Below are 27,002 nucleotides of genomic sequence, written 5' to 3'. Positions count from 1 at the left end.
TAGTTGCAGTGTAAGTCTGAAACCAGATAGGTGAACTTCCACTCCGTTACATTAAAATGTTTGTCTGGATACAGATGCAGTGAAAAGAAGGGCCATCTGTACCCCAATGTTCCTAGCAGCAATGGCCACGGTGGCCAAACTGTGGAAAGAACCAAGATGCCCTTCAACGGACGAATGGATAAGGAAGATGTGGTCCATATACACTATGGAGTACGATGCCTCCATCAGAAAGGACGAACATCGAACATTGTAGCAACATGGAGGAGACGGGAAGAGATTCTGCTGAGTGAAATAAGTCAAGCAGAGAGTCAGTTATATGGTCTCACTTATGTGTGGAGCATGAGGAATAACATGGAGGACATGGGGAGAATGAGAGGAGAAGGAAGTTGGGGGAAATTGGAAGGGGAAGTGAACCATGAGAGAATATGGACTCTGAAAAACAATCTGAGGGCTTTGAAGGGGCAGGGGGTGGGAGGTTGGGGGAACCAAGTGCTGGGTATTAGAGACGGCACGGATTGCATGGAGCACTGGGTGTGGTGCAAAAACAAGGAATCCTGTTACACTGAAAATTTTTTAAAACTGTCTTGCACTTCAGATAGTTTTATTATCATGCTTCTCTACTATCATGAATTAGTCGTGTGTAAATATCAGTTCACTGACTTACGCAGATATTCCAAATGACACATTTCGCTTTACAATATGAAAAATCCTATTTAATATTGTCATTGATCTTAAGTATTGGAAAACTGTGAGAATCAGTGGCAGACACAAGTTTCCCAAAATCGTACTCTTAATGTGAAAATGCTGTTTTTGGCAGGCACCTGGGCAGCAGTCCAATGGGCTTTTGATCTCAATTCAGGTTTTGATCTCAAGGTCCTGATTTCAAGCCCTGCCTTAGGCTCCACACCTAGAAAACTTGAATTTTAGGTTGTCAATAAATAAATACGGTCATTTGTTTCCCTTGAAATGACAAGCTCACTCAATTTTTGAGACCATGTCTGCCACATCCATGAGTGCCTTGTCTTCAGTCCCTTTTTAGCAAGGTGAAGCCCCCAAATCAAACAACCACACAAGTGCTTTTTCTGGAGATAACTATGGAACTTCAGTATGGAGTCAGAGTGTCTGTTGCACAGATAGTAAAAAGATAAGTACTTGGGTTGATTTGATACTTTTACTGCTCTATCAAGGACTTCATAAAGTGAAATAAATCCTAAATACTAAATGTGGAAAGGAAGAGTCTAAAAGTTTTACACTGAAATGGAGAGTTGTCATCTTTTGCCCACTACTGACTGGTTAAAATAATTTCAATCATATACTACTCATATGCTATTAACTTTCTATGCTTCTGTAACAGGCTACCACAAACTTGGTGGCTTAAAACGATACAAATGTATCTTACTGTTCTGTAGGCCAAAAGTTCCACACAAGTCTTACTGGGCTAATTCAAAAGTGTTGGCAGGGATCCTTCATTCCTGGCGGCTCTTGGGAAAGGATTCTTTCCCTTGCCTTTTCCAGATTTTAGAGGCCACATGCATTTCTTGGATCATGGCCCATTTCCTCTGCATCCAAAACCAGCTACAGAGTTAAGTACTGTCCACCTCTCTCTGGCCTCCTTGGTCTCCCTCTTCCGCTTTAGAGCATGTGTGGATTACATGGGCGATATTTGGATAATTCTGGATTGGCATACTTCATTCTCCTTTGCCATGTAATATATTCAGAGATTCTAGGATTAGGATGGGGACATCTTTCAGGAGCCGTTATTTTGCCTACCATGTGTATGTGGGTCTGTCTCTAGTCTTTATTTCATTCCACTACAATGGAACTACATTGAGGTGCCTACAATGGGGGTGTGCAAACTTTTTCTGTGAAAGTCCGGTGTATTAGTATGATGATGATACAGTACCACAGACTGGGTAGCTTGAACAACAGATTTATTTCCTCACGGTTCTAGAGGCTGGAAGTCAGAGATCAAGGTGTCAGAGAGTTGGTTTCTTCTAATTCCTCTTCTCATATCCCCATGTCCCCACATGGTTGTCCCTCTGTGTGTGTGTGCCTGTCCCCAGCTCCTAAAAGGACAATAGTCAGACTGGATTAGCACCCACCCAGTATCATTATTTTAACTTGGAATGTTTAAACTTGAAAGACCCCAGTCAACATTCTGAGTTACTGGGGATTAGGACTTCCAGCATAGGAATGTGGGGAGGGAGATAACTCATCTAATAACAGTGAGTAAATATTTTAGATTTTGTGCACCAATTACTGAACCTTGCCATTGTAACACAAAAGCAGCCACAGATAACACATGTATGAATGAGCCTGGCCATGTTCCAGTAAAACTTTTAATTACAAAAGTAGACAGAAGGGTGCCTGGGTGGCTCAGTGGTTAAGCCGCTGCCTTCGGCTCAGGTCATGATCTCAGGGTCCTGGGATCGAGTCCCGCATCGGGCTCTCTGCTCAGCAGGGAGCCTGCTTCCTCCTCTCTCTCTGCCTGCCTCTCTGCCTACTTGTGATTTCTCTCTGTTAAATAAATAAATAAAATCTTTAAAAAAAAAAAAAAAAAGTAGACAGAAGGCCATTTGTCCTATGTCCATTGCACTGATTCCTGGTCACCACCATGCCGGTGCACCAGTCTTCTTATTCTATTAGAGTAAGCCTTGATAAGTAGTAGATCAAAATCTTTTTTGTTGTTCTTTTTTTTTTTTTTAAAGATTTTTTATTTATTTATTTGACAGACAGAGATCGCAAGTAGGTGGAGAGAGAGAGGAGGAAGCAGGCTCCCTGCTGAGCAGAGAGCCCGATGTGGGGCTCGATCCCAGGACTTGGGATCATGACCTGAGCCGAAGGCAGAGGATTTAACCCACTGAGCCACCCAGGCGCCCCTTTTTTGTTGTTCTTAAAATTGTTACTTTTATTCCTTTGGTCTTGCATGCATATTTTAAGCTTCAATTACTGAGTTTCATGTAAAACCCTTTATAACAAATTATGATCTATTAGGGTGTCATCTCCATGTGGCAAACACGGTTGCTTCACTGTCCGGTAACTATCCTCTCTCCTTCTTGGCTAGAACTGTGTATGTTTACATATTGGTTGGCCATAAGTTTATGGCATTCCCCCTTTCTAGATTCAATGAATGAATGTTGAGTTCTTCAATTCATTCAACAAGTATTTATTGAATGCCTACTCCAAGCTAGCTAGTGTATTAGGCACAGAGGATACATCAGTAATTAAAACTAGAATCCTTGGGGAGGGGCAGCTGGGTGGCAGTCAGTTGAGCATCCAGCTTATGATTTCAGCTCAGGTCATGATCTCAGGGCCATGAGATTGAGCCCTGGCTTAGGCTCTGTGCCCAGCATGGAGTCTGCTTAAGATTCTCTCTCCCTCTCCTGCTAATGTACTCTCAAATTAATTAATTAATTAGTTAATCTTTAAAACAGACAAACTAGGATCCTTGAGGCATCTGGGTGGCTCTATTGGCTCAGTGTCCAACCCTTGACTTCAGCACAGGTCATCTTAGGGTGGTGAGATCTAGCCCTGCGTTGGGCTCCATACGCTGCAGGGAGACTAAGACCTCTCTCTCTCTCCCTCTGCCCCTCACCCCTGCTGTCTCCAAAATAAGTAAATCTTTCAAAAAAGAAAACCTACTAGGATCCTTTGTGAAGCATTTATTTTGGTAAGGGAAGACAGATGATTGATTGGTTGATAAACAGGAAAGGAGTACTACTGAAAACATGAAAAAAATAGGATTAAGGAATTAGCAGTACCAGCAGGGTGGCTGCAATTTTAAATAAAGCAATGTCGCAGTCCTAGGTCACCGGTAACAAACTACCACAGAGTGTGGCCTTCAACAACAGATATCTGTCTTAAAGTTCTGGAGGCTAGAGGTCCAAAATCAAGTTGTTGGTAGGGACTGGTTCCTTCTGAGGGCTGTCAAGGAAGGATCTGTTACAGCCTCTGTCCTTTAACCTGTAGACCCACCTTCTACCTGTGCTCCCCACATCATCTTCCCTTTATATGCATCTCTGTATCCAAATGTTCCCCCCCCTTTTTTAAATAGAAGTGCACCATTGATACTGGATTATAGCTTCACTAATGACTTAACTTGATGACCTCCATGAAGACCCTTTCTTCATGTAAAACCACATTCTGGTAACAGGAATGGCTTCAACACAGAAAATTTGGGAGCATAAATTTCTATCCAGAACAGGTACAGTAGAGCTTGTTTGTAAGGTAATGCACCCTAAATCTTTTTTCACAGGGCTGTGTGATAAGAGAACTTTGTCAATAAAATATCTAGAGCTAACGGCTGAATTTCTAATGTGTAGAGCAGAAAGCAGTTGGGTCTTTCCAACTCCCTGAAGCCACAAATCTAGGGACCCTTGCCATCCCTAAATTGATGTCATTACTGGGATATCTTGCCAACCTCAACCAACACCCATTTACACACACCCTCTCTTTCAACCAATTCCTATACAGCTGCCAAGACACTGAGCATGTGGTCACCTTGCAATTTATTTAACAGCAAAGTTAACGAAACAAACAATTTTCACCTTTTTGCTGTCTAACAGGAAAGGCAATGCCACAGACTGATCAGTGTATGCTTAATTCACAGATGAATGTTAAGAAAATACTTTCTGGGGCACCTGAGTGGCTCAATCAGGTAAGCTGAGCTGATCTTGGTTTCCACTCAGGTCACAGTCTCGGGGTCGTGAGATCAAACACTGTGTCAGGGAGTCTGTTTGAGATGCCCTTTCTCTCTTCCTCCTCCTCCTGTGCCCCCCACAACATGCTTGCTCTCAATGAATGAAATCTGTTTACAAAAAGGAAAAAGGGAAGAAAGAAAATGCTTTTTGAATCCCTGTGAGCCTATAACAGTGGTGATTGAGAATACTGGGCCTTTAAAATTCCTGTGTCTTCCCATTACCTTCAGGATAGCACCAGGACCCTTAGCCAGATGTACAGGCAGCAAGTAGTGGAAACACCGCATGAGCTGGAGCCAAAGGGATCTGGGTTTCAACCTCGGCTCTTCCACTTCTTACTGTGAAACTTGGGGCAGTCACTGTGAACTCAAAGTGGCATTAATGTGAAAACTAAGACAGTACATACAACTCAGAGGCCACTACTCGTTTCCACAGCAATCTACTTTCTTACCTTCAGATCCTAATCCTAATTTCCACTCAATGTCCTGTCTCCATGTATAATGTCATGTGCCTGTCTTAAAATGATGCAGGTATTAATTCAGCGAATTTGTCTATGGAGAAAATAAATCACAATGGTGCCTATTTTTCATATTGAACTGGCTAATTTTGTAAGATCCTCTACAAAGCCCCAGACACTACCTTGCTTGAGATCCGCACCACACTTGCTAATTACTTTTAATATGAAGCTTCGCTAGCTATGTAATTGGGGCAAATTACCTAAAATTTCCAAATTCTAGTTTCCTTAAACATAGGGGTGAGAAAATGTTACTCATAGGGCTATAGGTGGAAATAATCTATTGTATTAAAGGGCTTAGCAGATTGGTTACTTGTATTAAGCTGTGTATAAATGAAGATAAATTATAAAATCAGCAAATACTACTACTGTTATTAGCTTTCACTTGAAGCTGCGGATTTTCTCAGATTTCCCAGAAATTCCTGTTCTGAATATTTTCAAAAAAATCAATTTTACTGAAGTAAAGCCACATACAACAAACTGGATCCACTTCAAATGTATAGTGTGATGAGTTTAACAGACAAGGGCAGTCATGGAACCAGCACCAGTCAAGACACAGATCCTCCTCGCTGGTTTCCTGGTGGTCCCGGCTGCTGTCTGTTCTCTCCCACGCCAGACCACCAGCAACCTCAGAGTCATCTGCTGTCGAATTCCCTTATTAAGGTTCTAGTAGTTTATCTGTATATGAAAACTTTGGAAGAGAAAATATTTCCTTACTGAAGAGACTGTTTTCCTGATCCTAGAAGTGATATGTATTTGTTGAGGAGACTTTGGAAGAAGTAGAAAAGTACAAAAAAGAAAGAAAGGAAGAAAGAAGGAGAAAGAGAAAAGAAAGTAGGTTAATCTTTTGACAAATTTCCTTAAGAGTTTTGAGCAAGATTCATTTATTTACAATTCATTTATTTTTACATCTGAGTTTACTCCATATTAACACTTATTTATCATGCTTTCTTCAAAACACATGATAGCATCAACATTTCTGTTAACTTTGTCTGCATAATTTTGATGTCTGCATAATATTCCATGACAATGGATATGCTATAAATAACCATTTTGCTACTGTACATTTTATACTGCAAATTTCTGGACTATTATAAGTAATATTTCAGTGATCATCCACAGACATTTCTCTTCCTACACTCCTTAGTGTGTTAGTGTTAGTAATAGTAGCAGTAGCTAACACATACAGTACTTGTGTGCCAGGCACTGTTTTAAATACTTTATACACACTATCTCACTTAATCCACACAACAACCCTCTGAGGTAGGTACTAGAAGTACCTCCATTACACAGTTGAGGAAAATTGAGCCACAGGTTAACAGAAACCAAGCTAAGGGGCTACTCTTCCACTCCCATGAAGAACCGCTGCTTATCATGAAAACTCCTGACAGGAGCGTATTATACGTGCCACTGGTATAAATGCACCAAGGACAGCAGTAGTAACTGAGGGACCAGAGTCTAGTTCTGGGCCTGACTACTCAAAATGTAAGACCTGCGCCAACTCACCGTTTCTCAACTGTATGATGAAGAGTACGAGTTAGATGGTCTTACGTTCCCTGTGGATCCCAAGTCTCATGACATTAGCAATCATTTCTAGAGCTTTCCTGTGAGGCAGGCATCAAGATCTTTGTCCTCTTGCTCTCAAAAATATTTAGCTTTCAACCCTCAATCATTAAGTACCTAACATATATCCTGTTATATGCAAATGGAAGATAATGGCTAGTCCCTACACACAGGAGATCCATTTACAGAAAGAATTTAAACAAGTTCTCTTGCTAAATCTTTTTAGCAGGGACTTTTAGCATGAACTTACCACAGAATCTGAAGATTAGGCTCCTCTCCCTAGAAAAGAAAACCTCTCTACAAACAAGATGACTTTGCATACAATACTACAAGTTGTTTACTGCTCCTCAGAAATGAGTCTACACACCCACTACAGGCAGGGCTTTCCTCGGGCTAAGGGCTGACGGAGATAAGAGGGAAGCGTGGCTGGGAGGGAAGCCAGCACTACGAGCTCTTACACTCAGGCAGGTTAAAGTTCAATGGCACACACCACGGTTGGGCCACGACAACACCAAGCACCATAGCTAGCAATCATAAAGCACTTATGTATAAATCATAAAGCTGCTTATGTGCTTACCCACTTAATACCCACCACATCCTACCAGGTAAGTAATATCCCTAATTTACAGAAGCAGATTCTGTAAGTTAGGCACAGAGACATTAGGCAGCATGCCCAAGCTCACTCAGCAAGATAAGGACAGAGGTGAAATTTCAACTTGGGTAGTCTACCTCAAGCTTATGCTATTTAGCCACTATGCTCCCTTTATAAAGATGAAGGACCACCTTGGAAGGAGGGGCTTGGGCAGAGCTGTTTATTTCATGACCATAGCTGCTCTAAGTATGGCCCAAGTGCCTGCTCCCACTCAGACGGGGACCTTTCCTGGTGTGCTCAAATACCTAATCTTCCTCTAGATCCCAATGTCCACAGAATCACTGTTTCTAAATTCCCAGAAGCATTTAGCACCCTGTCTCAGAGACAAATAGTTAGAGACAAACTCTAACTATGTCCCAAAATAACACAGAACGGGAAAGGCTGCTAACAGCGGGTTCTTGAGCATCCCTGATGATGGAATAGAGAAGCTGGGTATCCTTTTCTTACTATTCAAAAATATCTTCAAATAATTATCAGAGGGACATGGAATAAACTATAAAACTCACTCAATCCCATTACCTAACAAATCATTTCTGGTCATTTATCCATGAATACTTTTCCAATTCTTGCCCACATGCAAATATATTTAAAGTAAGTACCATTACTAATGAATGTTTTCTTTTTCTGCTTTACATTATAAACATTTTCCCTGCTGCTAACCAAAATGTGGTTTAAATCAGACACATAAAACAGAGTAAACACTACTAAACGTCCCAGAAGAGGACAATTAAGGAAGAAAGGGGGGGGGGGCTGGAATACTATTTTTCCACTTTTGTGTATCAATTTTTTTATTCATTGCAGTAGCAACACTCATTGATTTACCTTTTTGAAGAAGGTAACAAAGTTGGTTAATCTCTCAACAACTCACTTAATTAATGGTTCCCTCTCAGATTTTAGCATTTTAAGGCTTGGTCAAGAATGCTCCAAGGACAACTGCTTTTGTAGGAATTTGTGGAAAGAAAGGCTGATGTATTTGTGTACTACAATGAAATCTGTGGGTTATTTCCCCTTCTAGGACCAGCTCTCAAGTGCACAAAAGGATAACAAGACTGACAGCATTTCTACACAGATATGTCTACACAGCTTCTTTCCAGAGTTTCCAATGCAAAATAAAGTTATTGCTCTTTGTAAAGAACTCTCCACATTCGCTATACTAATAAGCATTTCCTCTAATGTGACTGGTCTGGTATCGAACGAGGTTAGGGCTACTGACGAGCGCTGTCCCACACTGGTTACATGTTGAGAACTGCTCTCCAGTGTGGGCTATCTGATGTACGATCAGTGGAGAGTTCTGGCTGAAGATAATCCCACACTGGTTACACTTATAGGTCTCTTCCCCAACATGAATCCTCTGATGCTTAATAAGGTCGTTCTTCCGGATGAAGGCTTTCCCACACTGGCAACACCCATATGGCTTTTCTCCAGTATGAATTCTCTGATGCACAATGAGAGCAGAACTCTGGCTGAAAGATTTCCCGCAATCGTGGCATTCATATGGTTTCTCTCCAGTGTGGGTTCTCTGATGGGAGAACAGGTGAGAGCTTCTACTGAAGCATTTTCCACAGTCTTTACACTCGAAGGGCTTCAGTCCCGTGTGAGTTCTGTGGTGTACCACAAGGTGAGATCTCTGGCTGTAAGACTTCCCACACTCATCACATTCATAGGGCCTCACTCTCACGTGAGTTCTCTGATGCAGAATGAGATGCGTGCTCTGTCTGAAAGACTTCCCACACTCAGGACATTCATAAGGTTTCTCTCCAGTATGAGTTCTCTGGTGCCTAATAAGCCTGGAACTGTGAACGAAAGATTTCCCACACTGGCTACATGTGTAGAGTTTGTCTCCTGTGTGAGTTCTCTGATGCGTGACAAGGTGAGAAAACCAGCTGAAGGACTTCCCACACTCCTTACATTCATAGGGCTCTTCACCAGTGTGCGTCTTCTGATGCCCAATGAGGTGAGAACTCCGGCTGAAAGATTTTCCACATTCTTTACACTCATAGGGTTTTTCTCCAGTATGAATAAGCCGGTGCCTGGTAAGGTTAGAGCGCCAGCTGAAGAATTTTCCACACTCCTTACATTCATAGGGTTTCTCCCTATGTACACCCTTTGATATACCGAGGGATGTACCACTGGTAAGAGAGTTCACAGGATCAGGGCATTTGTAGGACTTATCTCCTGGCTGGGTTCTTGCAAACTGAATAAGGTGAATGTTTTGACAGAAGGTTGGACCACATTCACTGCTACCTGCATAGCTTTCCTGATGACTGCTAAAAACTAAATTCTGTTTTAAACTTTTAGTATGTGAGTCATGTTTGTGGAAATATTCTCTCAGTACCAGCTGAGTAGGAAGAAGACAGTTTCCCCCATATTTACCATTTTCACAGACCCTCTCCTGAGTAAGTACTTTCTTTTGGGTGAACGCCACTTGCCTCAAATGTCTCTCCTGGTTTTCCTGATACTTGTCCAACTGGTCTTCACATCTCCAGACTTCTTCTAATGACAAGTACCAAAGATCATTCTTTGCAATTCCTTCCATTTTAATGCCACAGGACTGTTTATTTTTAGAAATGCTCTTACTGGAAATTGATTTAATTTCAACTGCAGTCTCCAAATCTGGAAAAAGAAAAAAGGAGAGAGAGAGAGAGAGAGAGAAACCTCTGAGTCAGTAAAACAACACTGAGGTCTGCATGGTGGGATGTGGAAACAAGTCTCGAGCTGCCTTCACGGACAGTGGGAAAGGGCAGAGAAGAGCAGCAAACAGGGAAGGCACTGGGCTGTGGAAGAGCAGCAACGAGGCACAAAGACCCAGTACTGGGTAGGACACATGAGATCAGACATTCAGTGCTGCGGGGCAACGGGGACATCCCACAGAAAGGCCTACACTCCCATGATCTGATCTACTCATGACCTACCTGTTGTCAGGTCCTTCTCCTGGCAGGCGTTCTTCCCAGCTACAGCCCATCCCACACTCCTAAGCCATGAGTCCAACACTCCCTGTTCTGGACACTGCTGAAGGACTACAGAATAATGCCCAGATAACCGGCACAGGAGCCCCTCAGAAAGGCTGTGCAACAGGTTGGAAAAGCAAATGGATATACAGGTTCTAAAGCTTTAACTTAAAGTTTAAAGCTTTAATGCTACTAGTGGTGAATTTAGACAAGTTGTTAAACTTTTCAAATATCACTTTGCTTATCTGTAATCCAAGAGACACAGTATATGTGATGTAAGATTATTATGAAGTATTATAAGATATGAGTTCGTCGCAGACTCACACATGCATGGTCAAAGCAATACTACAGTAATCATTATTAATATTCTCCTGGTCTTGTATTTCGATTCCTTTGTTGTGAGACATCAAGACTTAACAACTGGGACCCCTGGGTGGCTTAGCCAGTTAAGCATCTGCCTTCAGCTTTGGTCATGATCTCAGGGTCCTAGGCCCGAGCCCCGTACTGAGTCGCCTGTTTCTCCCTCTGCCCTCTCGCCTACTCACATTCTCTCTTTCTCTAATCCAAATAAATAAATAAAATCTTTAAAAAGAAAAAGGACTTAACAACTGATAGGGACTCATACCACAGGATACTGTATCACAACCTAACCCCTAACTCATATTCTCCTGGACTTTTCTACCCTTTTGCTTATATCTGTGTGTATTATTGCACATTATTTCTCCTAGTTAAAAGCTTGTTTGTCTCTCAATGCCTTTTAGGTAAAATGTTAGGTTCTTAATATTTTTATTAAAGAGCATGCATGCACAAAAGTGGGCAGGGGCAACAGGCAGAGGGAGAGGGAGAAGCAGGCTCCCCACAGAGTAAGGGAGCCTGATGCAGGACTCATTCTAGGACCTTGGGATCACAACCTGAACTGAAGGCAGATGCTTAACTAACTGAGCCACCAAGGAGCCAAAAATGTTAGGTTCTTAACCTGGGATGGGGGGGGCCGTGTTTTTTAAATGATCAATATGCCTGACATGGGACTTGAATTCACAACCTTGACATTAAGAGCTGCATGCTCTATCAACTGAGCCAGCCAGGCACTTCTGAAAAACACTATGTACAAAGTACCACCACTCCCTACACAAGTAAGGTGATATTCTATTCTTACCTGGAGTATGGGTTGAATTTTGACCTTCAAGATCTCAGAAAGCAACCTTATTGGGAAACAGGATCATTGCAGATGTAATCAGTTAAATGAAGCAGTACTGGTGCAGACTGGGCCCCCCTATCCAATATGAATGGTGTCCTTACAAGAGGAGAGGAAACACAAAGACGCACCGGGAAGACAGCCATGTGCAGGGGGCTGACTGGAATGATGTGCTCATAAGCCACAGAACACCTAGGACTCCCAGAGCCACAAGAGACCAAGAAGGATCCTCTCCTAGGCGCTGCAGAGGGCGTGTGGCCCTACTGACACCTTGATCTCACACTTGTGACCTCTGGAGCTTTAAGAGGGCACACTTATATCACCCAGTTTGTGGAACTTAATCTCAGCAGCACCAGAAGAGTAACTCACCTGACAATGACCCCGTGCCAGTCTCCTGACTCCTGCCTTCTTTGTGGGAACCCCATCATTCCCAATCTTCTTTTATTACTGAGTCACTAGTTTCTTCCCCAGCCTGATCTCTTTTTCTGTTCTAATCTTAAATGTTTTTGAAAGATATTTGCGGGGGACAGACGGAGAGGCAGAGAGAGAATCCTAAGAAGACTCCCTGCTGAGCACAGAGCCGGGCACGGGGGTCAATCCCACAATCCTGAGATCGTAACTTGAGCCAAAATCAAGAGTTGGACATTCAACCAACTAAGTCACCCAGGTGCCCCTTTTTTCTATTTTAAATTGTGATAGAACAGGCATAACATAAAATTTCCCATCCTAACCATTTTTCAGGCATACTTCGGGTACTCCACACATTCACATGGTAGTGCAGCTGTCCCCGCATCTCTTCTCATCTGTAGAACTGAAACTTGGTACCTCTTAAAAAGTAAGGCCACTCCCACCAGTACCTGCCAAGCACCATTACACTCTGTCTTCACGATTCTGACAACCAAGCCCGGCTGCATGGCTCACCGGGGGAAGCAACAGAAAGCCACGGGGAAGGGGCCACAGGAAAGGGAAGAGGCCGGCAAGGAGGAAAGAAAAGACTGCATGACGAATGAGATGGAGGTGTGAGAATCAGGAAAGCAAGACCAACAGAGCGGAAACCAAGCTCATCAACAGGTAATTTTCATGAGGAACACATCTTTGTCTCCAAATGCAAATGGCCTGTGACATGACTGCAGAAAGACTGGTCGGGGGAAATGGAAGGTAAATAAACTCAGTGTTCTCTACAAAAATGCACACAGCTAGTGACCACTATGGCCAGGGATTCCCGCCCCTAACAGCTCATCTGGGACACTGCCTGGAATGTCTCTTGACTGGTGCTCACCTGCCCGGGTCTCCTGGTGAATCCCTCTCTCCACCAGCCACGGCTCTTCCCCTTTCTCCAACTGGAGGATCACGTGTGGTTTAGGAAGCTGATGCCCTGCGCACAGCAAAAGATAAAGAACTGGACAGGGGTTGGGGAACTCTGGGCTGGACACAAAGAGCAGCCCAGATTCAGCCCCAACCCCTAACCCCTTCTTAGTCCTGAGGGGACTCTGAAGAGTGGACAAGGGGAGGCTAAAGAGGCAACAAAATGTACATTTTTTAAAATTCAACAAATCAAAACAAAAACACCTTTTTTCCACAAAACCCCCTTCTATGCTCAAAAGAAATTAGGCCCCCTAACACCAAGCTCACACTCTGATATATGTCTCCATACCTTTTGATCAATGAAGAACCAAAATCGTTGCAGGGGGTATCTCTGAGAACAGAAGTTAGTCTTACCCAAGGAAACCAGGTTCTTATAGTTCTCCAGCATCACATCTTTATACATGATCTGCTGAGCAGAGTCCAGCAGCTTCCACTCCTCCCTGGTGAAGTTCACAAGTATATCCCTGAAGGTCACCAGTGTCTACAATGTGGAACAAATCTATAATAAGCCAGAAGTAGAGCTCGGCCCTCCCCTTCTTGAGTACTGACAGAAAGAGAGATTAGGCAGGCAGCATTGGTATAGGAGAAGAGGATGGACCAGAATTTATTTCAAAAGTGAGTAGTACTTATTTGGATTCTGGTCAAGTCCTAAAAGGAATGGCTACTAGACACCTACTGTCCAAAAACCAGTTCCATGTTATGCTCTAGGTTTAGAAACTGTCAGAAGAACATTTTTTTTGGTCTATTTATTTATTTTAGTGGGGAGGGGCAGAGGGAGAGAGAGAAAGAGAATCCATAAGAAGACTCCCTACTAAGCACAGAGCCCAATGTGGGGCTCGATCCCAGGACCCCGAGATCACAACCTGAGCCAAAACCAAGAGTTGGACACCCAAATGATTGAGTGGCGCCACCCAGGCACTCCAAAAGAAGTTTTATTTAAATCAAGTTTGTTATGAACAGTTATAGCAAGGAGTATCAGACACCAAAGTTACTCTACATTTATATTCTGCAAAATAAAGAACCTAATTTAAGGCAGTAAAAAAGTCTTCAGTCCAAGTACAACTTAATGCTTAAAAGACTAATGTCAGGGCACCCAGGTGGCTCAGTAGATTAATCTTCCGACTCTTGGCTTTGGCTCAGGCATGATCTCAGGGTCATGAGACTGAGCCCCGTGTCCGGCTCCACACTCAGGAGGGCATCTGCTTCCCTCCTTCTCCCTCTCCCCCTGCCCCCCCCATACACACATGCTCTAAAATAAATAAATCTTAAAAAAAAAAAAAAGATCAACTTCACCATGTTTTCTGATCTAGAATAATTTTCCAAGACATTTTTCCTAAATGATGAATGGCATTTTTTTAATGTAGATTATATTTTAATAGTAACAAAGTAATTTGACAAAGAAACAATAGATAAAAGAAGCAAAGCCTTCTTGGCTACATCAAACAGAGATGCTGATTACACACAGAAACACCTACTTGAATGAGGATTTTTCTTCAAAGACTAGGAAGGTCAGACAACAGCGGAATAATAATTTTTTTAATACTGAAAAAAAAGAACTGTCAAGCCATTTCTATATCCAGTGAAAACATATTTCAGGAATGGATGCAAAATTCACTCTCAAATGAAGTAAAAGAATTTGTTACCAGCATACCTGCTCTAAAAGAAATACTAAAAGCAGTTATTCAAGCAAAAAGGAAATGTTACCAAAGAGAATTTAGAGTCCTTTAAATCTCAGGACTGAAGGATGAGCAACAAAAACAGTAAATTATCTGGGTAAATATAATGAGCTAGTTTTCTTAAGTCCTTAAAAACAGGTAGCACTGCTAAAAGAAAAACCAAACACTCTCTGGTGGGATTTTTCAATATAGCAGAGGTCATACATGCAGGCTGCTCCAGCAGAAGCTGGGCCCACAGGGGACCCTGTCTCCCGGCCTGGACATCCCAGAGGTTCCACCCTCCTCCAAGCTCCTCATGGCTGGGCGGCAACTACCCCTGAATAAGTCTCTAACTTGTGCCTGAGCTCCCCATGGAGGCCTCACATAGCCAGCTCTACAGCTAGGACAACCAGGGACCAGAGAGACCCTCAAGGCAGAACATTCCCAGTTTCCACATCATTTCTGTGGGAGGAAGTATGCTCTGGACTTCATTCCCTAGTGCGGATCAAAGCATTTTCTCAGAGTGCTCAATATTACCCTGCTTGACTCCTGCCCACATCACTATTAAACCTGCACTTCTTTTTATATAAAAGGTATATGAATAGTATGTATTTTATGAATAAAACTAAATCTACAAATAAAGCAAACGAAACAGTGCTAGTCTCCCAGAGGAGAGTGCCCAAGATATAATTTCTGAAGTTCCCAGGCAAAGGAACTCCAGAACTGAAGTAAAAAGGAATTCTTAGTTGGAAAACAAAGAAGACAGCGCAACTCACGTGGGACCCGGCAGGTACTGACTCGGCCTCCATCCCCTTCTTGTTCTTGATGATGCTTTTTTGACTAACGGGAGATCCTGAGAAGAGGAAGCTGGAGAAAAGAAAGAATCATAAGGGAAGGTGGCTGTGACAGGGAGGTTTTATAAATCACCAACCTAGACTCCCTCCCACCTGGCTGGGTATAGTGCAATACCCACCACACACCGAGGAACATCAGAGATAGTCCAAAAATGCATCTACAAGGTCTGTAATTCCCAGGAGTATGAAGAACTATACAGATGGCCATTTCCCCCTCAGTCTCTAGAGTTCCATGCAAAATCTCATTTGCAATTCAATGGTTCTGCTGCTACAAATCCTCTCTTTTGAGAAAAACAAACCAAGACACAAAACCTGCCTCAATCTAATACCCTTACTTTACAGATAAGAAAACAAGTGTTTTCTCCAGCTGACCAGAGAATGGAAGTCAGAGATTGGAAGCACAAGAAACATGGCCTGCAGGTGGATGGTGTCACAGGGCAAGGAATGGGGGCGGTCTCTGGGAGCGAAGAGCAACACCCAGCTGACAGCCGGTCCTGTCATGGCCCCACAGCCACAAGCAACAATCAGAGCCTCCAAATGAGAACCTAGGGCAGCCAACACCTTGAAAGCAGATGTTGCATATATGAGCAGAAAACCCAGCCAGAGAGGCTCAGACTTCCACCTACAGAACTGTGAGCTAGTGAGTGAGTGCTGTTTGAAGCTACCAAGTTTGAGATAGTTTGTTACCCAGCAATAGGTATTATTATTAAACAATAAAGAAAAAATCATATATTAACCTACGTAGTTACCATTGCCACTGCTTTTCATTCTTTCCTGTAGATCCAGATTTCCACTTGGTTTCATTTCCTTTCTCCCTGAAGGCCATCTCTTAACATTTCCTGCAATGTGGGTCTGCTGAAAATGAATTCTTTCAGCTTTTTAAGTCTGACAATGTCTTCATTTTGTCTTTTTTTTTTTTCCAAAAGGCTTTACTAAGATATAATTCACATACCATACAACTCATCCACTCAGAGTATACAATCCAATGGTTTTTGGCAATTATATTAACTTTAAAATTGTAGTAAAAATTAACTTTGCTATCTTATTAAGCGTACAATTCAGTGGTATTAATTACATTCACAATAGTGTACAACCATCACTAATAATTCCAGAACTTTCTCATCACCCCAATGGAAACTCTGAAACATTAACCAAACTCCCCACTCCTGGATCCTCTCAGACGCCAATAAACTATGATCTACTTTGTCTCTCTGAATTTGCCAATTCTAGAAAATGCATATAAATGGTATCATACAATGTTTGTCCTTTTGTGTCTAGCTTATGTGACTCCACATCATGTCTTCAAGGTACATCCATGCTGTAGCATGAATCAAACTTCATTCCTTCTAATGGCCAAATAATATTCCATTGTATGGAGAGACCACATCCTGTCTGTCCCTTCATAAGCTGATGGACCCCTGGGTTGTTTTCATCTACTGGCTCTTGTGCACATGCTGCTGTGAACACTGGCATACAAGTACCAGCTTGAGTCCCTGCTTTCAATTCCTTCCAGGCTATACCTAGAAGGAATAGAAGTGGGAAGTGCTGGGTCATACGGTAATTGTGTGTTTAACTTCTTGAGGACCCACAACTGTTTTCCACAGTGGCAGTGGCAGTGTGAGTTGTGATGCTGAGATCCAATTTCCCCACATGCTTGCCAAAACTTGTTATTCCATTTTTCAAATCATTATAGCCATCCTAGTTGGGGTGAAGTGGTATTTCATGGTAGTTTTGATTTACATTATTTTCATATACTTAGTGGCATTTGCATATCCTCCTTGGAGAAATGTCTGTTCCAGTCCTTTGCCCATTTTTAAATTGGATAGTTTGTGCTTTTGTTATTGAGTTGTAGTTCTTTACATATTCTACATGTGAGCACATACGTGTATTTATGTATCTTATATACATCAAACCCTTATCAGATATATAACTTCCAAATATTTTCACCCATTCTGTCTTGACTTTGTTGTTGAAATATATTTTTGCTGAATTTAGAATTCTAAGTAGAGTCAATTTTCCTTTCAATGCTTTACATAAATAGTTCCACTCCCAACGTTCCAGGAATTACAAGAGTTTTCCAGTCTGGCTAGTGGTAATAGGCGGTATTCCCCATGCAAATATCAGGACTATTCCCTCCAGCACTGTGGAGGATTCTTTCCCTGGCCTTGTGGAGTTTCCTCACACATATGTGCTGCTCTGTGCTCTTGAGTACTCGTGGGAGACCCTCTGCAGACCTCTCCTCTCTGGTGGTCTGTCCTACGAACTCCAGGTGCTTTGCTCTCCCCAGATCAGATTCTCAGATCCATCCTTGACTCGGAAGTCTGCCGGGCTCCACCTCAGTTTCATCTTCCTCTGCTGTAAGCGGGAAACCCTCTCAAGGCAGTAAACCGGAGCAACCAGAAGGCTTACCTCGTTGATGTTCCATCTCCCAGGGATGACTGTCCTTTGTCATCTGATGTCCAGGGTCTTAGAACAATTGTTTCATGCATTTTGTCTGTCTGTCTGTCTGTATGTTGTTGTTGCCGTTGTCCCTGTTATTCCATGTTGGCCAGAAACAGAAGTCCACAAACATTGCATTTTTTTTTTTTATTTGTCAGAGATGGAGAGAGAGTGAGCGAGGACAGGCAGACAGAGAGGCAGACAGAGGCAGAGGGAGAAGCAGGCTCCTGCCAAGCAAGGAGCCCGATGTAGGACTCGATCCCAGGACCCTGGGATCATGACCTGAGCCGAAGGCAGCTGCTTAACCAACTGAGCCACCCAGGCGTCCCAAACATTGCATTTTTAAGTTGTTTTAAATTTAGATTGTATTTTTAATTTCCACCTTTTGAGTACCAAGCTTGAGTGTTTCTCATGCTTGTATTTACAGTTCTTTTGAATCTGTTTTCTTTTCTATTGTTTCCCTTTGTCTTCTGGAGATCTTATGGATTTCCACCTCAGTTCTATGCAAATTTACTTGAATAAAAGCAGTATGGCTTCTGCCCTGCCACACCACTAAAACGGTTCTCACCAATGACCTCTAATACAGAGGACACTGTTGGCCCTTTGGTCGTTCTTTTTTTTTTTTTTTTTTTTAAAGATTTTATTTTTATTTATTTGACAGACAAAGATCACAAGTAGGCAGAGAGGCAGGCAGAGAGAGAGGAGGAAGCAGGCTCCCTGGCTGAGCAGAGAGCCCGATGCGGGGCTCGATCCCAGGACCCCGGGATCATGACCTGAGCCGAAAGCAGAGGCTTTAACCCACTGAGCCACCCAGGCGCCCCATCCTTTGGTCGTTCTTGAAGCTCTTTATTTACTTGGTTTCCATCCTCACCTAGCTTCCCTCTGTATATCTTGGTTCTCAGTCTTCTCTACGATTTACACAATGATGATAAACTTTAATGTAGGTTTCCCCTTGCTGCATCTCTCGGTCTCGACTTTCCAAGCCCCCCCCCCGGGTACTTTCAGGACACACAGTATACCTACTTGTTTTATTCCCACTGTCTATCCCACTGCCAGGCACACAACAGAACTATGTTTCAGCGACAGTGAGGAGAACACTGTCTTCTATCCCAAGCTCGCCCCTCACCGTCAAGTGCATATTTCCAACCGTGGCTAACACATGGATTCTGTAGCCAGCCTCCCCAGATTCCAGTTCCTGCTCCAATACTTACTAGGAGGTTTCTTAACCTTTCCCGGAACTTACTTTTCAGTGTCACATGAATAAAGGCTGAAATAACGAGGGATGTTAAACTACATAAGAAATTACTTTATGGAACCAAGAGAATGGTTTTCATGTGTCTACAGGTCCTGTGGAACAAGGATATTTATTTTGCATTGCTCCAGAGGGCAGGATTAGAGGAGTAATGAGTGTAGTCACAAAAAAATCTATTACAAGTCAATATTATAATAATATGATACCTGGAAATAGATCAGGTTGTCTAACAAAGCAGGAAATTCTGGCCACCAGTAAATTTTCAATCGGATCTTATTTAAAAAACAACTACAGTACAGCTTCTACTTTATGTAAGTATCTAAGGTCCATTCCATTAATTCCCATTCAGGATTACATAAACTACAACAAGCCTGCAATTAGTATCATGTCATCTTAATTTCCCTTAACCTCCACTTTTGAAAACTTACTCAAACCTTTACCTAAACAAGTGGTTTTCAGCCCTAACTGAACACTGGAAATGCCAGGTATATTAATAAATTATGAGACCTGGGTCCCATGCCATCTTCCCCTGAGAGATGCTGACTTAAGTGTATGGGGAGTAGCCAGGCTTTGTTTCTTTTCAACAGTTCCCTGGGTGGCGCAACTGTGCAGCCATGTTTGAGAATCACTGATCTAAGCCATTATTTAATCTATGCAACTATTCAAATCTATTTGAACTAATCAATTAAATTATATCACTTCTTAGTGATAATCAGATTGTTTTTATTTAAGATTTTATTTATTTATTTGACAGAGAAAGATGGCAAGAGAGGGAATACAAGCACGAGGAGTGGGAGAGGGAGAAGCAAGCTTTCTGCTGAGCAGGGAGCCTGACCTGGGACTCAATCCCAGGCCCCTGGGACCACAACCCGAGCTGTACGCAGACGCCTAGCAATTGAACCACCCAGGCACCCCGATGCTTTTTTTTAAGATTTTATTTATTTTGGAGAGAAAGCATGCACACGTGCACGAGCAGGAGATGAGCCAAGGGAGAGGAAGAGGGAGATAATGTCCAGCAGACTCCATGCAGAGCCCGACATGGAGCTCAATCCCAAGACCCTGAGATCATGACCTAAACTGAAATGCTTAACTGGATGCTTAACTGACTGAACCACCCAGGCACCCTGGAATAATCAGATTTTTTATGAGTCACCAGAACCACAAAGAATCTTTCTGTGCAATTGGCCAAAACTGATTTCTCTTAAGTAACAACTGTCACTATCATGTGGGAACACTGGGATGAGTTTTACTTGTGTTTAGGGAAACAGCTGGTAAGTTGACTACTATCTTAATGTTATAGATTTGGATCTTCTTCTGTAATTTTAATAAATAATTAGTGGTCACTTACTATGCGCCTGGCTCTGTACAAGGCCCAGGAGATAAAAACATGAATAAAGTATTTATTCTTGACATCAAGCAGCTGGGTCTAGCTGAAGACACTGAAAATGGACACCCTAGTCCACTATGATTACTGCTCTGAGCAACAGCATGCCCAAGGGGTCATGGAGCACAGAAAAAGCACCCAGCACCACCTGGCGGTTTCAAGGCTGGGTCCTAGACCTAATCAGATGGACAAAGAAGGGTGGGGACCTGTGTAAACAAAGGAAGAGATGAAGATAATGATTTTTATATAAGGCAGGGAGCTCAGGGCAGCTGGCGTATACTGTGCCAGGCGGCGAACGGCCTGAAAGGAGCCCATAGACGCATAGGTCACAAAAGGACAAAAAAGCCATTTTCAGAAAAATGCCATTTTCAGAGACTTTCTCCTACATGTTACAAACCCAGAAATGATACTAGATTTGCATCTTAAAAATGGTTCCTCTGCATTTGGGGCAGCAGCAAAGGAACAAGGAAGGAAGCTAATACCATAATCCAGAGGATGGGAACACAAATTAGGGCTGTTAGGGGTAGAAAGGCAGAGCAGGTAGACTTTGAAAAGATTGGTATATCCTGGAAATCAAATGGATTATGTATGTGAAGATGGGTTAGGGGTTAAAGATGACTCCCGGTTTCCTGGGTGACTTAATCACCCAGTGATTAAGTGATTAATCACCAATGTATCAGGAGGAGTGGGCACTAGAGGAATGATGGAACTGGGCTGGGTTTTTTTGTTTTGTTTTAAAGAAAGGCAAACTGCCATATGCAGTGCCTCATCTGTATGTGTCTGGGGTCTTGGAAACCTGACTACCCTATGTTCTCCTACAAATGGACCTTGAGAGCTTATCTGGAAGTTCTGGCATGGAGTGCAGCTTCCTGTATACCCTTCACCAAAGAATGGGTCTCCTCTATTGGGGAAGGTTGTCCTCTTTGTGAACCTGCAGCTTTGGGAGGGATGGACACAGAGCAGTGGAGGAGGAAAGGGACACCCACCTAGCTAGCCATATCAGTTAAACCAACCCTGGTGATCAAGGGCATGAAAGATGTCCTCACACCCTGATGGGGTTGGGTTTTAAACTCAGAAACTGGGCCAGAGAAATGGTATTTAGGAGACATATGTACATGTGAGGGTTATCCAGCTCTATCATCTGCTTTTCACATTTCTGTTCTATCTTTATCTATCCAACCTACTCAGCTAGTCTCCAACAAGATTTATTAGGGGGGGGGGGTCTTAAGTCATAGATTTGAGAGTGACTGTGTTCTTCCACTAAGAGATAAAGGTGAAGTAGGCAGATGGACAAGAGTCTAAGTGAGATCATACATTCCTCTCAACAACCCTATGACACAATTCCTATAAAGCCCAGTAAGAAACATTAAGATTTGATAATGCTAGTTAACAGTATTATCAGATGACACCTGGCAGTATATAAAGTCAACCAAAAATAATGGGAAGAGTACAACAAGCTGTAAGAACAGGATCAGATTATGGGGAAAATCAAGATTTAGGAAGCAAAGAGAAGAGAAAGAAAAGACCACGAATGAGGCAAAGACCCACTAGAGAATGAGAAGATCCCGAAGAGAGGAGTATTGAAAGCCAGAAGGAGAGAGAATTTCAAGGAGGGGAGACTTAGAAGAGTTTGGTAAGTTAAAGAACATAATGTGCAGGACTGCTCAGATAACGGTTCACTAGTGATTAGGGGAGACTGGTCTCCATACAGCAGTGGCAACAGCGGACAAATTCCACAAGAGGAACGAAAAGTTTGGAGGTAAAAAAAGAGAAAGGGCGCAGCGGGAAGAGGTGCTGGGGACTGGAGAGTAGGCTGAGAGGAAGGAAGTAAAAGATAAGCGGGCTGGAGCCAGAGGAGAGAGGGGGGCAAGGGATGGAGTCAGAAGCTCAGATGGAGGCATCACTTGGAGGTTTGTAAGGCAGGAAGCTAGCAAAACCTCCTCTCTCTGTGCATCACGTCATCTGGGAGTCACGTCTCCCCCTGATGTTCACCTTCGGCCTCCTTGTTCCAACTCTGATGGACCCCTGTCATTATACTGGGTCCACCTGAACAATCCAGGGTAATCTCCCCCATCTTAAGGTCCTTAGTTGAATCACATCTGCAAGGTCCCTTTTGCCATATAATATTGTAATATATCCACAGGTTCTGGTTCTTTGGAGAGTGATTATTCTGCCTATCATCAGGACACAGATGGGCTGCAAGAAGCTTCTAGTATGAACTAGAAGGCTATGAAAGAGACTATCCAGGGCATAAGAGGTTGTGCAGCATAGCTCTGACCAAGTCACTGAGTATACAGTCTTCACTACTTTCACGGCCTTGACAACATCTCAACCTTAATTTCTGCTGCACTTGCCCCATGCTCTCTAGGCCTCATTTAAACGCCACCTTTTCTGACAAGCCTTCCTGTCGTCCCAGAAAGAATGACTGTTCCCTGGCCAGTAATCATGAACACTTTGGACATGCTTTTAGCACTTCAACACCCTTATTGTCCACCTCCCTTATAAGGAACCACTTGAGAATTGGGATAATCTCGTGCTAAATCCCAAAAAGAGACCAGCATAGTGCTTCCAACTTCGATCTGTTCCACTGGCATTTGTCCAGTACATTACAAGCACCCACAAAGGTAACGTGTCTGTTTCCCAAGGTGTCTGCCCTCCAGTCTCCATTTGAAGACCCAGTACTTGAGTTCCAGTGCCCAGTGACAGGCAAGACCTTGTCAGAGACAGCATTTCATTCAAGTGTATGAAATAAATATATGTGGTTTTTTAAAGACTGATTTATTTTAGAGAGAATGAGGGAGCAGGAAGAGGGGAAGAAGGAGAGGGAGAGAACCTGTCAAGCAGACTCCTGAGTGTGGAGCCTGACTTAGGACCCTAAGAGCATGACTTGGGATCAGGAGACAAGAGCTGAAATCAAGAGCTGGATGCTCAACTGACTAGCCACCCTAGCTCCCCTGGAGTATATGCTTCTTAATAAAAGAGATCAGAATCTCTCTAGATTTTGAGTACGTTCATTAGTCTTTAGTGTGTGCAAAGGGCAAGGAATGATTAGCAAAAGAACCCAGCAGCCACAGAGTTAGAACTCGGGGGCCAGGAGAGATGGCAAAGACATACCTGAAGATACAAAAGGCATGAAGACTAGAAGATAAAAAAGGACCATGCAACTGCAAAAACTCAGCAAATGTATACTTCCATTTTGTGCATTATTTTATGTTAATTTTACATCAAAAGAAAAAGCTAAATAAATACTGAATTCTAGCTAATAACACATACATTTTTAAGTATTTAGGGGAATATAATGATGTATGCAATTTACTTGGTACACAAGAAAATGGACTGATAAAAGATATATGTCAAAATAAGTAAAGTAAAATGTTAATGGTAGAGTCTAGGAGGGCGGTTTACAAGCAGTCTTTTAATTCCGTTGTACACTCGGAAGTTTTCATAGTAAAATAAGAGGAAAGGGAAGAATGAGAGAGCCGAGAGGCAGTGAGGCCCTGGGTGTTGGCACCGTGTCAGGGATCCACATGCAGGCCAGGCCGCAGCCCGACCCGGTGCTGGCTCGGGGCCGGAAGACGGAAGACATGCCCCTGTGACAGGAGCAAGCAAAGAGGAGCACTAAAGGTCAAAGTGTGGTGTCAGGAAAAGAGACATGATTATGAAATTTCGCTTTCCTTAAAACATGATTTCTTAAAGCCAAAAAGCTTTATTAGACCACGTTACTAAGCCTTCAGTGTCTGTCCCGTATTCCCCGTACTCAGGGCTCCGTCACGTCAACGAAGGAACCCGTTATTTCTAGAAGTACTTCTCTTGAACAGAAGCATTTTCTCACCGAATCATGAAAAGCAAGAAGTAACATTTTTAAGAACGAACATATGAAGAACCCAGTGCACGCGGGGGCGGGGGGTCGTCGTGAAAAAAACATCCATTTCTCGTTCCTTGACGACCGCGTTTCATCAAAACTGTTCTCCCTCCTACTGCTCAGTCTTCGGTCTCCGGGTCAGGGCTTCGCGTTCCCCGCACCGCTCGGGCCGTCCCGGTCCGAGTCAGCACCGGCCCCTCCGTCCCCGCGGGGAGCGTCCTTCCAGCCCGCCGCCGGGCACTCGGAAGCCGCCGCCGGACACTCGGAAGCCGCCGCCGGGCACTCGGAAGCCGCCGCCGGACACTCGGAAGCCGCCGCCGGACACTCGGAAGCCCTCGGCTCACCGCCTTCTCCGGAGCTGCTCCTTCGACAGAGACACCAGCCGGCGCAGGGCGGCAGAGAAGGCGAGCCGGCTCCCCGCGGAGCAGAGGGCCCGACGCGGGGCTCGAGCCCAGGACCGGAGACCGCGCGACCTGCGCCGAAGCCGGAGGCGCATCCCCCGGAGCCCCCGGAGCCCCTTTCCCCGGCGCTGCAGTGAGAACTCAGGGCCGCGCACCGAATCGCTTCCCCGCGGCTGCGGCGCCGCTAACGAGTCCACGTCCCGCCTCCAGACGGCTCCGGACCTACGGGACCGCACGGCCAGAGAACGCGGCTCACCCGAATCCAAACCCTGCCGGCGTCGGGCGCCAGCCGCGCGCTCGGGAGCCGCCGGGGCCACTCTCAGGGGCAGGCGGAGACGCGCGGTCCGGGAAGGCGGAGGAGCAGCGCGCGGGGCACGGTCCGGAGCGGCGCCCCCGACACGCTCGCCAGCGGCCGTTCGCGCCACGCGCCGTCGCCCCCCGCGCCGGGGACGGCCGCCGCGCTCCGTCAGCGGCGGGGCTGGAGGGTCTCCGCCCCCGGGGACTCGCGCGGGGCCTGGACGCTCCCCGCGACCCGGCGCCGTGCTCGCCCGCCGCGCCTCGTGAGGGACGACGGCGCGCCGGCCTGGAGCCGCCTCCGCGAAGACCGGGCGCACCGAGCCACGTCCGGCCAGTCCGACTTCACGCGCGCTCCACCGAGCACCGAGGCGGGGGCAGAGATGCGGGGCGGGGTTTCCGTCGAAGCCGCACAGCAGCCGGCCTCCTCCCGAACACTGGACGCAGCGCCGAGAACCCCGGGGGCAACTCCTGGAACCTCGCACGAAGCGGAACGGCTGCGACCGCGGTTCCCGCAGCCGACCAGGAACAGGACCCGCAGCCCTTCGCCGGCGACGCGCGGGCGGACGCCTCGCAGGAGCCGGCGCGCGGGCAGGAGCCGGCGGCGCGCGTTCCAACGACTCGCCCCCCGACGAGGCGAGCACGCCCGTCTCCCGCCCGCGCTCGGCAGCCGCCAGCGCCGTCCGACCGCGGGCCCCGGCTGCGGGAAGACCGGCGGGAGGAGAGGACATCGCATCTGAGTCCCCGAGCGCCTCCGGCTCCCACCGACCCGCACCGCCATCCCCGCAGAGCGCACGCAGACCCTCGGGGCCGCCACGGTCCCCGCCGAGGCGTACCCCGCAGCCGGGAACCGTCAGTCACGCAGCGGCGAGAACGCCGCCCGGACCAGCCACACGCCCCGGGCTGCGGGAAGGACGAGCCGGCGCACGCCCAGCGCGGCGCGCGGGTACCTGCAGCGAGCACGCAGCGGGCGCGCCGGGGGGCGATCCGTCCCAAGGGCAGCAGCAACGGCAAGTCGATGACGAGCCCGGCCTCCGCGAGCAGGGGGGCCGCGGCCACCGGGCCGCGCAGGGTCCGTCCGGGCGGCTGCCGGCTCTCCGCGCGGGGCCTCCTCACCCGCGGCCCGTCCGCCCCGCGGCCCCACACGCCCGCCCCGCGGCCCCTCACGCTCGCGCCGCGGCCCCGGCCCGGCCCCCACACGCTTCTCCCGCCCCGCCCCTTCCACGCACGCATGCTCCTTCGGCACCGAGGAGCGCCGCCGCCCCAGGAGCCCAGAATCCCTCCGCGGGGCGGGTCTGGGTGGCGCAGGGTCTCCTGGGAAATGTAGTCCCCGCCCCTGGACGTTTTGGGGCCGCTGAGTGCGGGAATTTCGGCTGCTGCTTTCCTGCCCCGGCTTGGGGGCCTCCGTACTCCCCGCCCGCCCTCCCCGCCCGTCCAGCGCGAACTCCCCCCTCCTTTCCCCGGCGACCGGGGGGTCCCGACGCGGGAGGCAGGCACCCCGGGGACAAGTGGGCGCGCAGGAGCGCGCAGAGTTGAGACGGGCCCCGTGAGAGGGGCGTGGGGAGCGGTCGCTCCGGTGCTCGGCGCCCGCCCGAGCTCGGCGGGCAGCCAGGCCTGGCCCTGCGGCCGGCAGACGGGGCGGCGAGCCGCGGAGCCGCTCCCGCAGCGGGGGACTGGGGGGTAGGGCGGACCCGGGGAGGGTCGCCTGGCTGAGCGCGGCGGGGGGCCGCGGGGGGCGTCCTGCGGCGACCGGTCCTCTGTGCGGGGGCTCCTCTGGCCTGTGCGAATCCCTTCGTCGGTCCCCGGGCGGCAGCACCGCGCCGGCGTCTCTGCTCTGGGAGGCAGCCCCGAAATTCGGAGGGACCTGAAATTCATGAACCTTATTTGGACCAGAGTCAAAGGAATTGCTGGAAAATCTCTGATATAA

The 27,002-nt window shown here is 46.0% G+C and overlaps 2 protein-coding genes across 2 annotated transcripts in view; one reads left to right on the top strand and one right to left on the bottom strand.

Annotated features, from left to right (window-relative positions):
* LOC309858277 (uncharacterized protein) overlaps nucleotides 1-8,558 on the top strand; it is a gene marked incomplete at its 5' end in the record, with an annotated part of 13,070 nt that extends 4,512 nt beyond the window's left edge. The window contains 3 exons of the mRNA XM_082750954.1: nucleotides 75-307; nucleotides 4,610-4,657; nucleotides 8,442-8,558. Coding sequence (XP_082607080.1) covers nucleotides 75-307; nucleotides 4,610-4,620 — 244 coding nt within the window. The 3' untranslated portion in view covers nucleotides 4,621-4,657; nucleotides 8,442-8,558. The remainder of the gene's footprint in view (nucleotides 1-74; nucleotides 308-4,609; nucleotides 4,658-8,441) is intronic.
* ZNF10 (zinc finger protein 10) lies at nucleotides 6,079-27,002 on the bottom strand. Its single transcript, XM_082750955.1, has 5 exons — nucleotides 26,026-27,002; nucleotides 15,366-15,456; nucleotides 13,289-13,415; nucleotides 12,849-12,944; nucleotides 6,079-10,039 (listed from the first exon to the last, which is right to left on the bottom strand). The coding sequence occupies exons 2-5, from the start codon at nucleotides 15,396-15,398 to the stop codon at nucleotides 8,580-8,582; spliced, it is 1,716 nt and encodes a 571-aa protein (XP_082607081.1). The 5' UTR covers nucleotides 15,399-15,456; nucleotides 26,026-27,002; the 3' UTR covers nucleotides 6,079-8,579.

This window comes from Mustela nivalis (assembly GCF_964662115.1).
Source record: "Mustela nivalis genome assembly, contig: HAP1_SCAFFOLD_2122, whole genome shotgun sequence".
Lineage (NCBI taxonomy): Eukaryota > Metazoa > Chordata > Mammalia > Carnivora > Mustelidae > Mustela > Mustela nivalis.
The sequence above is the reverse complement of the archived record's forward strand: the minus strand, read 5'-3'. Positions and strand labels throughout refer to the sequence as shown.